The 16142-nt window shown below is 42.3% G+C and overlaps 1 protein-coding gene across 1 annotated transcript; it reads left to right on the top strand.

Annotated features, from left to right (window-relative positions):
* Positions 1–2473: 2473 nt before the first annotated feature.
* Positions 2474–16065, top strand: LOC134462841 (protein shisa-5-like). Its single transcript, XM_063216065.1, has 5 exons — positions 2474–2687; positions 6856–7051; positions 9863–9960; positions 11521–11736; positions 12375–16065. Exons 1-5 carry the CDS (start codon positions 2624–2626, stop codon positions 12512–12514), a joined length of 714 nt encoding a protein of 237 aa, XP_063072135.1. The 5' UTR covers positions 2474–2623; the 3' UTR covers positions 12515–16065.
* The last annotated feature ends 77 nt before the right edge of the window (positions 16066–16142 follow it).

Below are 16142 nucleotides of genomic sequence, written 5' to 3'. Positions count from 1 at the left end.
ACCCAAAAAGGTTGGGGATCCCTGCTGTACGATATCAGGCAACCCCGCAAACTAACTGCCAAGGTCATAATAAGGACATCCCACCATCAATCACCAATACTGGAGGGCCCTGGGGCCTGCACTCAACACCGCCCAAATGTCCCCACTCCTCCTCAAACATAGGATACTACATGTGTATATGTCTGCCCTCTTCTGTTCAAAGTTGGCTTTTTGAGATGGGCATCTTCCTTCACTTCCTCCCGCTTTCAACCCACCCATGATGCCATGTCGTCCTTGTCCAAAGTGCATACTTGTCTTTGAATCAGCATTCCTATTCCTGGACATGTGTAGAGCGGAGGCAGGGCCGGTTCTGGCTTATTTGGCGCCCTAGGCGAGTTTGAGTTCTGGCGCCCCCCCCCCCCCCCCCCTTTTTTTTTTTTTAATACCTTACAGAACACAAGAGTAATACTGGTAGTAAGCTTAACTAAATAGCATCAAGAACAATAACTGTTTTGCATCAAATGGATTTTGGACAGCCGACCAACACATCAGATTGAGTCGCATCAAAGTACCTTCACTGTGTGGTGTCTTGGATGTAATGGTGGTGGTGCCCCCAACCCCAGATGAGAGGGAGGTTATCAATGTGTTTGAATTGTAAAATGGAATTGAAATGCCAGGAGAGTGGTACAGTACATTTGCATGTCAAATGCATGTGTAGACAATAGGCCTACCAAGGAGGTCTGCATTGATAGCCTATCTACACTACCTACAGCATCACAAAGCATGGCAGCATAACAATTTTAATAAGCTACACATTTGTGCTGTCTATGATTCCAAACCAATTTCATTTCTGTAGCCTACTGGAAATAGTGGTGCATTTGTGAGTAGGAGAATGAGAAGGGGGCTATCTATGTGTTTGAACCGGAGGGACAGGGTGAGAGAAAGGGAGAAAAGCTGTCACGCTTTTGAATTTCATTATATACAAAATATAGTAAATAGCCTCACTTGTCTGCAATACTACATCACTCAGCATGAAGACATACATGGTTCTCTTACATGATTAATGTAGGCCTATATGTCATTCTGGTCTGCAAACAATGTTTTTTTTTTTTAAGCTTACAACAAGCAGGTAATTCATTCAAGTGGATGGAAGGAGATATGGCAGCTAAACTTGTTTTAAACATGGCACCAGTCTTATTTTACACTGCTGGTCAACCTAAGCAAGTATTATGATGTCAGGTGGGTGTTAGTGAGTAGGCTACTAGCTACTTTACTGGATTTCATTGCTTGGCATACTTGGCTAATGTTAGCATGCTAACTAGCGATTTCTCAGATCAAAAGCAAAGCTCTTTTTCCCTCTAATTCCAAACAGTAGCCTCATAACTATTAGGCTTTACATTACCACAAACGGTTTCTGATTAAACCACATACTTCCAAAACACCCTCTGCAACTCCTGCATCATGCAATGACTGGTTTAATGAGAACATAACAATTCTCCACCCAGCAGAGTAGCTTTGCTGTTCTCGCTTGCCCTCTGTCTCTCGAATGAGTCTCCAAATTCAAAATAGATCGAACGCTGTCACTCGTCCCGCCCCCTTTCTCAGGACTGTCTGTTTATTGGTTCACAGACTTCCCAGAGACAGTTGAAAGCGATATTACTATTGGCTGAGGGGCGCTTTGCCGTGAGGAGCGCTTTCGCCACGCTTTGTTGATTGCGACTTCATAAAAAAACCTCCATATCGCAAAATTACGCATCGGAGAGCGCCATTTCGGCGCCCCTTCTTCACATTGCGCTCTAGGCGACCGTCTAGCCGGCCTATGCTTATAACCGGCCCTGAGCGGAGGCCATCATGCAATTGCTGCTTTATCCTTTGGATTACTTATCATCTGTCTTGAGGTCACACCCTAGGCTTAGCTGTACCATCAGAGCAGTTAGTAGAGTAGAGTAACTTTATTAATCCCCAAAGGAAAATTAAGGGTATTCTTGCTGCTGCATGCTCAGGGTGGCGCACCCAGTTGCACACCATGGGCACTGAAGTGTGTGCCTGTGCCTCACCACCTCAGCGGCTCAGGCAAATTTGCACCTTGACAGCAGGTGACTCTTGTCATGGGAAGAGGATTGATTTTTCATAATATACAGTAGGTCCATGACTATGCTATTTCAGTGAAGGAGCCACGTCCATTATACTGAATATAAATGGAGACGGACGCTTTAAAAACAGCAAAAACAATACTAGGCCTACATAGTCACAGTAGTTTTGTGTTGTATAGGATGTGATTGTGGTTATGAAAACATATGGGTCTGGCTGCCAACATGAAGAGGAAGGAGAGAGAGAGAGAGAGAGAGAGAGAGAGAGAGAGAGAGAGAAGCAGGCAGGCTACTTGTTGAATGTGGATAGGCCTAGTTGCTGGTCTGTTGATAATTTATTCCACAGCCTACTATTGTTTCGATTAACAGACTCTTCTAAACTGTAGGCGTATGCAACTGACTTAAACAGCAATGCTGTAGCCTAGTAGTCAACGAGAGCATTGCGTGTAAATGCTCCTGTCAAGATTCCTTTGGGCGTAGCCGCTTTGTATTACATTACGCAAAAAGCGTCATCCCCTTTCGCAAATCAACAGCAGAAGAACAAACGGGACAGCATGGCGTTGGTGGTCTACATTCTGGTGCTATTGGGGACTCTTCAGTCAGTTTCAGTTTCAGCCGGTAAGCATTTAATAGGCTACAGCATGTTTAAAATGTTCATCTACTTCTATCCATGCGGAATTGGAGCATGAAGGCGTAGCCTAGTTTTTTAGACAACGTTGCGTATCTCCCGCGAAGTTGGAAATGGGATAGGAAAGCTTCCTCAAGACTGACTGCCTGACTTTCTCTTTCGTCTGTCTTGGACTTATATGCTAATAACTTTGTTTTGCTTATGTGTGTGTGTTCATTCGGACACGGACAAATTGTGGCAATCGGGGATTTCTGGCTCACTCGCAGGTCAATCGTGAGTCTCGCATCAGCAGCCTTGGGCAGTGGTTCCCAAACTTCAACATGGCAAGACCCCCCATAGCCTATACCGATAGTCCAACCAAGCCCCCTACTACTAGTATTAGCAGGGCCTACCTAGTAGCCTACTGCTGGTAGTAGTAGGTCTACTGTATTGTCACTGTAGCCTAATTAGGCTACAGTGAGATGTTGTTTGGAAGCAACCCATAGATGCCCCCAAAAGTAAAGAGAGTTCAATTGTAGGCTATAAGTAATAGCCTATATGAAAAATAGGCCTATAGAAAATACAGGCCTAGAGATTAGATATCAAATACAATCAAGTGATTGTATTTCAAGTGCAGGGTTCAGTACATATGCAGGATTGGCAATGGCTCATTTTGAAAAGAAAGGCCTCACTGTGACTATCCTAGTAAAAAAAAAAGGAGAAATAAAAAAAGGATGCAAGTATTCAGAGCAGGTAGGCTAGTACAGCACAGGTAGATGAACACAATAGCCCACTGGACACACACACACACACAAACAATTTCACAGGATCCTATGGCAAAGTCCCCATGCATATCACAGTTTTAGACGGTCCTCAATTATTGACGTGAGGCAGGTAACGTATAGAGTTTAAAAGTCCGATGGTGGTGGCATAGAAACTGTCCTTCAGTCTTGTTGTGCGGGTGCGCAGTGTCCTCAAGCGTCTGCCAGATGGCAGCATGGTGAAGCGCTCGTGACCAGGGTGTGAGTGATCTTTAAGGATGTTAATTGCTCTGTTTGTGCAGCATGTATGATGGATCTCCTCAAGTGTGGGTAGTTGGCTACCAATGATCCTCTGTGCCGTTTTAATGACGCGCTGTAACATCTTGTTGTTGTAAGTGCAGTTGGTGTGCAAAGATGTAATTCTGTATGTAATCACTGATACAATGGTACACCGGTAGAAATTGGTGAGTAGATCTCGTGGTAGCTGGGCCTTCTTCAGAGTTTGCAGGAAGTATAGCCTTTTCGCCCACTTTTTGGCTATTGCCGAGGTGTTGGTGGTCCATGACAGGTCCTGGCTGATGTGTATTCCAACAATAATAAATAACTATAGATTACTGTATTATAATGCAGTTCTTAACTAGTGGGAATATTGTTACGCTTACTGTCTGTTTATTTTGGTGCACATTAGTTATGTAATTTACTCAAATGTTTTATTTTGTTTTGCTATACTTATCTTGCCAACCTGCCAAGAATCCCCTAGCACCCCCTTGCTGTCCTCCAGGAGTCCCCGGCCCCCACTTTGAAGCCCACTGGCGTAGGGGTTAGATTTGGCATGTGCCATTTGGCATGCAGAAGTGGCATGCCAAAGGACAGCTATGTTTTAGGTCGGTGGACACATATTATTCACTGACAGGTTAGGGTTAGAAATTGGTTTTGGTTTAGGGACAGTTCGACATGTTTATATGTTGGTGGAAGGCACAGCGTGATACCACTGAGATAAAAGACCAGTCCGATAACTTAGCGCTACGATACTATGTGTGGGTTCGAGAGGGAGGTTTAGTAACGTTCCACGCCACACTCTGCTAATTGGCCTACGTTAGACTCAACCCCCTAAACCTCACTCCCATCCGGGTCACGGCACCAGTGTAACTGAGTGTTCCTGCGCAGTCATCCACTTGGGGCTCGAACTCACCATTTCCTAGTCAACGCATCAGTTTGGGTATGGGAGGCACAGCACGATACTGCTGAGCTAAAGGACCAGTCCAATAGCTCCGCATTACCGATACTGTATGAGGCTTCGGGAGGGAGGTTTACCAACGTTCCACGTCACACTCTGCTAGTTGGACTCCGTTACATATACCCACTCCAAAAAAACCTAGAGACTACACCACTGACATGGGGTAATGACAAGTGATTTCACCTCATGACCAGCTTGCAATCAGCAGTCATATGTTTGCAAGAAAATCAAAACTGTTTGTAATCCTGGTCGCCCCTTGTGAGTGAATCGCACAGTTGGAGCAGTGCTACGACCCGATTTGACACCACATTGCACCCATGCAAGGCACAAATTGCCAGGACAGCTCTTGAGCGCATCCCGCAGGTGTGTGGCTCCCTGGCAACCATTTTGAAAATGGCCACCGAATATGGATTTTGTAATGAGAAAATTGATTTTAAACATTTTTATTTTTCATCCTTTAACCCCTTTTGCGCAGAGCCTATGTTTGTAACCTTACTGTCACCAAAATTGTACTGGACATGTCTTAATCTGTAACTTAAGGCTCTCGGTAATGTCATAGCAATGTTGTTATGATGTAGTTGAGTATGAGCAAATAGTGAATAGGCTAAATGGCGACACTATCTGCGCAAAGAGGCTACCTACTGACATGTCCTCTGAATTAAACCGTCTTTCAAATGAAAATATTGTAGATTAGAGCGCTTATTTTGCAGTATAGTTGTAATAGTTTAACTCAGGAAGAGTTAAGAAATCAATATTTGGTGGAATAATCCTGGATTTCACTATCCATGCATCATGACATGCTCTCCACCAGTCTTTCACATTGATCTTGGATGACTTAATTGTGTCTGGTGTAATCATTCAAGTTGCTGAGATTTGTGATCATGAATGTCCATCTTCCTCTTGATCACATTCCAGGGGTCTTCAATGGGGCTCAGGCCTGGAGATTGGGCTGGGAGTTTGGGGCAGTGTCTAAACATGGGAAACAGGTGTTGGTAGTCTACGAATTCATGTTTTGAATCGATTCAACCCGTCCATCCCCTATTTAAAACAAAATAACTGCTCCCTGTTAATAGATCAGCAACATATATATATTTATATGAAGTGCCTCAATAAACCTTAATTTGCATGCAACTGTATGGCATAGGGGATGAAAAAGAATCGTCAGACCCGGTTTTTCTGAAGATTTTTTTTTTGACGTGCCAATTCGATTCACGACTTGAATTGTTTTTTGCCCAGGTAAATTCTATTGGCGCCATTGGCGCGGGACGAAACCCGTTGGTGCGTGTGATGCAAATAAAACAAAGGACTTCATAGCAGAGTCCCTCCTTTTACTCTTATGCTCTAGATGCCTGCTTTCCATTAAAGAGCACCTGCAAAGCACAAGGCAGCGCTCCCTCATCTCTCTCTCTGAATTTAGCCTACAAACAGTTACATGCATCTCTACTGTGTATGTTCAAATTAATGGGATGACAGATTACTGGGCTGGTGGACTAATGACCTGGAACCCAGACCTCCACCAATGTCCTGGGCTCACAGTCTGTAATAGCTACTTGAACTGGTCACATTTTAAAGGCCTGAAATGGTCAGGATGGCTTTAGCTTTTTGTGCTAACTGGGCCAAGGATTGGAGGCTTTTAGGACTATACCTAATGTTGGACTAATGCTAACTGACAAAAAGACAACATTGTGACATTGCTCATAGTAAAGCCGGATATGACCATATGCATATGACCTTATTCCCTATGGTTACATGGGGTGGCACAATCTTGTTTATTTTGTGTTTGAATTTCCGGTTGTGCAGCTCAGTCATTGGCAGCAACCATTAATAGCAAAGTGTGACGTTGGTTAGTTCATCTCATTGTTACCTTTTATATACAGTAATTATACCATCCCTACTATAAACATCATCAGTTGTACCACAGCAACCCCACCCCTCCAGACGGGAAACTCCAACACAAAATGACAAGTTTGAAATGGTCAGGGTGGAATAAGGCCACTAGTATCCTGATAGTGAAATCATGACCAGATGGTTGAATTCATGCTAAAATGTCACTAAAGGTAAAGCAAAGCATGTCCATTCTAGACCAAAGATGTACTGTATGAGGACAGCCACTTTCTGTCAATTCGCTTGAGAGCATAGAAATAATGACTTCATGCAATTCTTTTATTTTTAACTTTACAGGTGAGGATTGTGAGCCGTTCTATAAAAATGGCCGGTATCAGTGGAAACAAAGTTGCCCCTCTAAAGAGCATTGCTGTGGCTCCTGCGACTACCGATTCTGCTGTTCCAGCCTTTTAAATTGGCTTTCTGAACATGAACAAGAAAGGTGCGACAACAACAATAACGACTTCAATAGTGATTTCGGCCGTGACCCTGGGTATGTACACATATCATCTTCTCTCAGAGTTTCTGAAACAAATCATGAAGGAGAAAACATTCAGACTGTAAACATGATAGACTTAATAACTAATATATTTGTTGCGGTTAAACAACAACAACATTCTTACGACATTACGTAAGAATAAAATGCAATTTCGTTGTGTGTAGCGTGCAGTGAACACTTGTGTGCTGTGGAGTGCTGTGTCACAATGACAATAGGAGTTGGAGTTTCAAAAAAAAAAAAAAAAAATAGTGTGGTGGAAGGTTTCATGGCTAAATTGGACCAGCCTGGTGGCCAAACTTCATTGCACATTGCAGAATGTGAACATAGCAGGGCAAGAGCAAATTTTTGCTCAAATATTGCAAAGCACACAACAATATGGGTGACGTACGAGTTCAAAAAAGGAGAAATTGTTGGGTTGTGTGTTGCTGGTGCTCTTTTGACCAAGACAGCAAGTCTTTGTGATCAGGGGCGGATCAAGAAATGATGGCCCCCTGGGCCAGACACTGGGCCTCATTTATAAAACTTTGCGGAAGAAATGCGCCAAAAGGTGGCGCACGCACGAAACTCAGGATGTGCGTGCGCAAGAAAATATTCAGATTTATAAAGCATGGCGCACGCACGTTCCACGTCGATTTCCCTTTATAAATCCCACCTGACTCTGAAGTTGCGGCATATGTGCGCACCTGTGGACACACCCATAATTATCTATGAATATTCAGTGAAACGCCCAAAATGAATATTTATATCTGTGGACGGCGTGCGGAAAGCAGACGAGATAGCCTATTTACCACATGTGGAGCAAAACCGTTGTATTAGATAGGCCTAGAGAACGTTGGGCAATGTGGGGCGGTTAAGTTTGGGAAGTGTACAAAAAAACAAAATCCCTCGAATTGCAGCATGTGGATGGTTATGTTCGCAAAACGCTATACCAGAAATAAAAATAAATAAAATAAGGATGGCATGGACATGAACCTGCCAAGTCATGGACATGTAGTAGGCCTACTAATTGAGTTGTGAACAAGGGGAAAAATAGCTGCGTCAAGGGAACATCTCACATGGCACGTCCCCATGTGAAATTCACTGGTAGAAAATCTATTCGCCGTCTCATGGCACCTCATATGCTACGGGTTTACCGTTGGTCACTGCGCGCAGCTGTCTGCTTTCAGTTCAAAGCGACGTCCCAACTGTCGATCGACACATCCACAGACAGCATGACATCTATGGGCATTTTCTAGTCTGTATTTATTTAATGTGTGTATTATAAACGTGCATTATCAGTCTATAAGGCCAGCAGTCTTAGAAATGCACACCTCTGCTCATTTGCTGACGAACCGCATGAAAAAGAAATGGCATGCAACAACAGAAACGAAGCTGTCCATCAGTATGGCACTTGGCTGTATGCTTGTCTGTATGCCGAATGGCTGAGAAAATCAACCATTATTTTTCTATTAGTACAGCTGCACGTGGGACTCGAGCAGATGATTCTGCAACTGGCTTAAATGTTGGCGTAATTCCTTGCAGAGTCGGAACGCACACACAATTATAGCCTACAGATATACTGGAAAGGTCCGTGAGTTATTTGGGTACTTCCAAATCGAATGTACCCTAAATATAAAATTTGAAGCGTCGGTTACTTCCTTACAAAACATGCATGTGACTATGGATAGGCCAGGTAGGCCTACTAATTATTTTCCACCATTACCAAGCAAACAACAAACAATCACGTTTTTCGTTGCGAACTGGATTCATGTTAAAGTGGCTATCGTGACACGTGACCTCCGCTTTTTCTCCTACCAATTTCTGGTCGTTCTTCCAGCTACCTCCCGAGGTCTCGCTTTCCGCGTTTGGTCTTTTGTTTAGGGCGTACGCATGGGTAAAACTTTGCGTGGAGCTGCGCATGTTTACCGCCAAGTTCTTTTTCTATAAATACCAAACCTTGCGGTGAACTTGCCGTGCGCAGTCTTTTGTGCGTACGCACCCGTTATAAATAAGGCCCACTGTCTTGTCCCCTCAACCACTGTCTCCCCCGCCCCCCCCAAAACCACCTTAACCCTGCTAATCGGAAATGGTAAGAGAACTATTTGTGCTCACAGCCAGCAGGTAGTTGGACTCTACAATACACACCAGTTTCTCCATGCTATTGAGTTGCGAAGGTGGTTTTGAAGGCCAGTGTGGGTTGTGGCCGCGAGGCCAAGTTGGCCTGGCCCCTTGGGGCCTCTGGTCCTGGGCCCGGTAGGCCGGTGCATTAATTCACCCCTGTTTGTGATGTTTCAAGAGCCACGATATCCAAGGTAATGTCTGCATACCACCAAGAGGGATGAACCACACTTTAACTGTGAACACTGGATTAACTGTGGATGCAAGAGGAAGCTGTCTGAAAGGGATATTTGGGTGAGTGGCCGTGTATTTTGACCCTGTGGAGCTCCCGATGGACCGTTTTGGTGGAATCAGGAGAGTTGAGGAGCACATTTAATTCTGCCGTGGTTTGGACAGCTGTGGTTTCATGTTTTTTTAATATAGTCCAGGTTAGCACCCAAACATCCCTTTCAGACAGTTTCCTCTTGCGGCCAGCCACAGTAAATGTTCGATGTGGTTCATCCTTCTTGGTGGTATGCAGACATACTTTGGATACTGTGGCTCTTGATAAATCACAAAGACTTGGTGTCTTGGTAACACGTACACCAAGAATTTCTACTTTTTTAACTCTGATATGTTACCCATATTGTTGTCTGAATTGCAATATTTGAGAAATTGTGGTTGTACATGTTAATATTTAATTTGTTTTTCACTGTTTCTATCTTCAAGGTTGCCAACCTTCTTCAAGATTCTCATCCCACTCTTTGTCATCTTTTTTGTGGTCATCCTGATCTATCTATGCTACAAAAAGTGCAACTCTCCTACACGTGAGTCCAACTGCATGAAAACCATTACCCATTTGAATGTGGAAATAAATGCCAGATATATTATTACCGTGCTCATAGCTCATTTGCATAATATTCGCTCAAGTCCAACTACAAACTGTCGCTCAAGTTGTTCAAATCGCCTCTAATTGGCCCTGCTGTGGGGCACTGGATTGCTGCGCCGACCACGCAGGTTCGATTCTGGCCTGGGTCATTTGCCAATCTTTCCCTGTCTCTCTCTCCGCACTCATTTCCTGTCTCTCCTCCACTGTCCTGTCAAAAATAAAGGCAAAAAAGCCCTAAAAAATATTCAAAAGCAAAAAAAACGTATCTCGCCAACTCAATACAAAGTCAATTCCTACCGACACAGTAAATTCCCCAAATTACTCACAAAAACTGTGAAAATGATATTCCGATTCTTTTAGGCACTGTTAACACACATGTAGAATTATGCAGAAGTAGTTTATGATGTATCGTATCAAGAATTACATGAAAGTACATGTTTTGAACAGGTTGAAATTTGTAGTTCACGTTTTTACCGTTTATTTGTCATTTTTGACCTTTATATCCTCATTATTCTGTCAAAGTTTATTACATCAAAATAAATTGTGCTTGGTTTCTAAAAATATATTTAAGTATGTTCTGAGTCTATTTTCAAATGTTAACCTTTCCTACTAAAACGAATCATAGGAACACAAAAAAGTGGCGTCACATCTTTCACCCAAAAACGTAGTCTTGTATCATAGAAGAATGGCTGAATACCTGTTAATATACGGCATGATTGGTAGGATTGGCTTTACAACATTACTTAATCACAAACAGAACACCCAATAACCCTGTCACCATCTTAGGCCGGGGGCATGCTTGCTTCATGCCTTGAATTGTGCATGTAATCCCATGTGACTGAGTGCATACTGTTACTGCTTCGGAATGACCGGAGCACTTTGCACGATACTGGAGGTATCGTCTAAGGGGCAGATAGCCAACAGGGCTCTCATAAATGTTTCCCACCATTGTTGGACTCTACTGCAACCTCAACATGGATGTTCTCTAGGCCTACATCCCCCCTCGCGGTTTTGTCAATATTGTACCGTACACAGTCTACACACACGCCTTGTGTCAGGTGTTCTCCCATGCGCAAAACTGACATAAAATATACATGGCAAGTAGCAACGCGTCTGTGCACGACCTGTAGGCCTACCGCTGGACACGTATCCTGCAGCAAGCATGTGTTCACACCCAGCCATGATGATGGCAAACAGAAACTGCAGTGGGAGGAAAGCTCCTTTTGGTGTTATTTATTTTGTGTGTTTTTATGATGGAATGTTTCTTATTCATTCTTTAGCTCTTATGTGTTTGTCTTATCTTACTGTAATGTGTTGTGTGGATGGCCAGGTGGCATTTACTTTGGGGATTAATAAAGTCTCTCCCTCGCTTTCTCTCTGAAAATTTCTGAGATTTCTGTCAAAATTGCTCATAAAACATGGTTGGATCTTCCCAAAAATGACAAACAAGAACTAAATTAATTGTATTATTTGTCATGCCTGGTCCCTATTTCTGCAGCGGTGGTGGCTACCACAACTCACACGACAGTGGTAGCTTCTACGCAGTACCCGTCGAACCCCACCACTGTCCATCAGCACCCTGGCTTCTACCCTGGCAACCAGCAGCCAGGCTACGGAACCCCTGCACCTTACGGAGGTCAGCCAATGCCCAGTGTGGAACCGCAGGGACCAGCCAACACAGCGTTTGGGCCCCCTCCTTCCTATCAGGATGTTGGTAAGTGGGCTTCACCCTCTGGAGTCTAAGGCCTTTCAGAGACTTTGAGGCAGTTTGCAACACCTTGACATTTTCAAGTATTTCAACTAGCTGTAAACATCTATGCAAAAGTGACACACAACACATCTATTAGGATAGATATTGCAATTGCTGCCAATTTGACATAGCAATATCTCTAAAACGGGACACATTTGGACCATAAGGTCACAACATAAAGGATATGAACCAAAAAAAGGAACTAAATATGTAGTCACTGCATGTACTGCCTTTGTTCTGTAGGACAGTATGGTTACCACCTGGTTAGTCCATGAGAAGGTTCTACACTTGTGGACAATATAGATAGCTATTATAGTAATAATAATAATAATAATAATAACAATAATAATAATAATAATAATAATATTGGTAATACTTTCAAATTGTAGAGTAGAGTAAAATATAATTTATTGATCCCAGGGGGAAATTAAGGATGTCATTTTGTTGATATTAACGGGGGAAAGCAAGTTTATTTGCTGAAGGACAATCCAAAGGAGCAACTCAAGCTCTACAGGAAGTGGGATGGCATAACTGTGGTAACAATAGTGGAAGTGGAACTAGTAGTAGAACTGAATTGTGACGGGGCTTCTTGTTGTGTGCAGCTGGAGCAGGAGGATACCCTGTCAACTACGGCGGTGCCGCCTTCCCACCGGGCCAGCAGTCCTACCCGGCCTCTGCGGACCTCAACGCCCAACCTGCCTACAACCCCGATTACGCCGCCCCACCACCTGCCAAATATTAAACATGTCCATGTGCCTGAACCCCAACTTGACACACATGGATGCCGTCTTTACCGTAAATCCCTGCACCACTCCACATGAAAGTACCCCTGCGTTGTACTGTCTGGAGCGCACGGTTTACGGACATTTTCTTTCTTCCCGTTTTCCAAAATTACTTCATTCAAACCATCTGCAAATGTGCATTAACATAGTCAAGAGCTATCATGAATATGTTAAGCCTGTGCACGGAAGTGTCTGTTTACATGTAAGTATGAAACCAAAGTTTTCAAAAATCAGAGAAAGAAATTGCCATTTGTGTGTAAAAGAAAGGGACAAATGAAGGGAAAGGTATGAGTGTGGAGCTTTTCCCCACACTAGTATATTAAAAGTACAAAAAAGAATTTCAAAAATAGAAATCCTTAATGCTGATCTTTTGAAGCAGGTATTAGAGACTGGTTATTTTTTTTTGCAGCTGGTCACATTTTAAAATGCATTTCATATATTTGTGTCCTGTTTGTAAAAGGCATTTCATTTTTGTCATTTTCTGCCTGTGCAGAAGGGAAATTTTGTCATTGTGTGACTGTTGTGAGAATCATCAAGTTCAGGGATGTATACAAAGAAGATGGTTAAGTGATTAACCGGTAACCCTTCATAATAATGGCAGACTTGGTAAATAATTAACTAATGATGAACAAAACATTAATTAATGTTTTTTTATAATTAACTTTATTTTATTCATGCTTTAGTTTAGGCCCATAATAATACAAATCTACAAATAATATGTTCAAGAGTTTTACAAAGCTCTGAACCGAGTATTTTTATTAATTTATTACATATGACTCGTAAATGTTTGATAAATATAAAAAATAACATTTCCCAGTCATTAACAAACATGTGTTTATTATGTACTAATTATTATTGTATATATATGTTATTAATGCTTTATAAGCAGACATTATATAAAGTGTTACCCATAAACCTGGCTGAGTTGACCTACAGAGAGTAGCTAATAAATGGCTTGCAGATGACATTCAGTGATGAAAATGAGGAGTCCAGGCTCTTCTCCTTCATGATTTACGACTACTTCAAGGTTAACTTAACCTGGTTAACTACTGAACCAGCTTCTTGATATTCCCCCCCCCCCCCCAAAAATATATTATGCACTGTGTTTACATGCCACTTTATTTCATTTTTTTTTTAATAAAATAAATACTGTATATGCAGCATGATGTATAGAATATTAGAAATATATACCATATATTAGAAATATTAGTCTACTACGGTGTGCCTTCGATTGTCTATTGTTTTTTTGTTTTTTTTAACTCTTTAACTCATAAACTCCAGGGTCCACATAAACTCCAAACCGTTCTCACTGCACGAATAGACCAGGCGCGATGCAATTCAAGCGACAAAGTGCAGCAGCAAGCGATACGATCGATTGAAGAGACTGTGGCTCAATTCGAAACAGGGAAGGCAGCTGTCCTTCCAGTGAGCTAACTGGACATCGAGTCATGAAGTGTGGATAGAAACGAAAAACTGTTTATTTCCCCCCTCGGCAGTTGACTGCATTTGTGGGCGTAACGGGGATATTTGAGGTCAGCATCAGATGCTGACTTCGCTGCCTTGGTACCCAACATGCTGTGCGCCACCTCCCTCTCAACCGTAAACCTGAAAAACAAACATGGCTACTACCCAAGCTACTACTTTATCATACTCTTTATTCTGACACTTATGTATGTAGATATTGAAAATCGAATGGATAAATCAACATTGTAGTATCTAAATATGTTGTCGCTAGATCTATTTATAGCCTATTCTACGATTCCGCCGTCTGACGATCATTCACCATTCAAATAGCATGCGTAAGCTAAGCGCTAACGTGATGAACGTAACTCCCGCTATAGAATCGCCGTAACATCAAATGCGCAAGGCAGCGCACTCGTTAGTGCCGTTCGTAACGGCTGCCTCATCAGCTAACTTCACGTATCTATCTGATCAGTGACCTGTTTATGTAGGAGAGTCATCGAGTCACTGCCTCCCGTTTCGAATTGAGCCTGTATGTCCGTAGAGGCAGAAAGCAAAGCATTCAAGCATTCCCATTGGCTGTGGTCACTGACCTCTATACAGTCATTGGCTGTCGCGTCTTGTCGCCGAACCGCGTCATAGAAAGTTGAAAGGATTTCAACTTCAAACTGTCGCGCTCGTCGCGCAAATCGCTCTAGTCTCCAGAATCGCTTTTGTCGCGCGACTCAATACAATGTCAATTACTTCCGTCGCTCGCCTCGCTCTTGTCGCGGTAGGTGTATTTCTGCGGTAACTCTTGATCCTCAGGTTATGTCAGGTCATAATGTAAATCTGTTCATGGCTTGTTCAGAATTCCATATTAGACATTCTAAGAGTATCCAGTCTTTCTGATATTAGTTTGGTCTTGTGTCTGTTTTGGAAGCAGACCTCCATGCCTTCTCCTTGCCTTCTTGCATACTACTTTGTACATGGTTGCAGCACTGTGGACATTTCTAGTCATTGTTTTTGTGTTTACTTTATCATATATCATGTTTTTTTGTGTTGCTTTGTTTCCTATTAGTCTATCTTTTTAACTATGTAGCCTACTGGTACTTGTCACTGCACTTTATCTGCACCTAGTCCCACCCATGGCATGTTTTTTTGTTATTTTTAATACTTCTGATCATCTTTTGTCATCAATTCCTGTCCAGGGACTACAGATGAAAATTAGCCTTGTGGCAATAATCTGGTTCAATGGTATGGTGTGCGCTATCCCTGTCAAATAAAAGTTACATGAAAGTAAGATTAAATTGAGCTATGTACAGTATATGAGGAACCAGCACAAACTAAAAGGACTGACTTCATTTGGAAAACCTTTTCAAAACAGTCTTTCGATGCAAGAAGATAGTTCAGATATGGGAGTTAATGTATGTATGCTGTATACCTTGAAATGTCCATGTGCAATGACAGCCATGGTACAGCATGTATAGGTGTGTGCATGTGTGGTAACACTGAAAAGCTTTCTTGTGGTATTAAATAGAATTAACTATCATGGTGTGGATAAAACAAGGCATCGAATGCCATCTAGACCCACAGAGGTTTCCACACAGATGTCATATTTAATGTCTGGATGTGCACACTGGTAGATCAGTGATAACAGTTATTGCATTGTTTTGTATGTATATTTTTAAGTTTGTCTGGTCAAATTCCACTTTGAAGACATGTTATCCTTTTCCCTGTCTAGTATACCAGTACCCAAAGCTGTTTCTCAAATGGCCATAATTACCGGTATTGTTGAATACCATTTTTCTATACATAGAAAAGCAGAGTGCCTTTTTTACATTATCACTATTGCTTCTACTAACGGAGGCCACTGGACGTTTTTCTTTCCTTTTGTACCCATCTGTTTTTGCCAGCTATTGTTACAGAAACTTTTTCTGGTCTGGACAACTTTTGACAACATCGACATGTTTTCACTTTTCTTTTCACTACAGTTTTAAGACGCATATACCTCGCATTGCAGTCTTGTGAATAAAAAGTTCTTCCTGTTCGTCCGAACAGTGACACCAGAGTTTGTATGTCTGTTTCTAATGTGTCATAGATGTTTTTCCAAGGTCTGAAATCGATATTGAAAAATTGGCAAATATG

This window comes from Engraulis encrasicolus, chromosome 14 (genome assembly GCF_034702125.1).
Source record: "Engraulis encrasicolus isolate BLACKSEA-1 chromosome 14, IST_EnEncr_1.0, whole genome shotgun sequence".
NCBI classification, from domain to species: domain Eukaryota; kingdom Metazoa; phylum Chordata; class Actinopteri; order Clupeiformes; family Engraulidae; genus Engraulis; species Engraulis encrasicolus.
Note: the sequence above shows the minus strand (reverse complement) of the source record. Positions and strands in the feature narration are given on the sequence as shown.

What these genes read in the sequence shown, in the direction of transcription:
- LOC134462841 (XM_063216065.1), top strand. Translation starts at nt 2,624, where the DNA reads ATGGCGTTGGTGGTCTACATTCTGGTGCTATTGGGGACTCTTCAGTCA. An exon ending in GATTTCGGCCGTGACCCTGG is followed by an intron (nt 7,052 to 9,862) that starts GTATGTACACAT and finishes TCTATCTTCAAG; the next exon opens with GTTGCCAACCTTCTTCAAGA. An exon ending in AAAGTGCAACTCTCCTACAC is followed by an intron (nt 9,961 to 11,520) that starts GTGAGTCCAACT and finishes CTATTTCTGCAG; the next exon opens with CGGTGGTGGCTACCACAACT.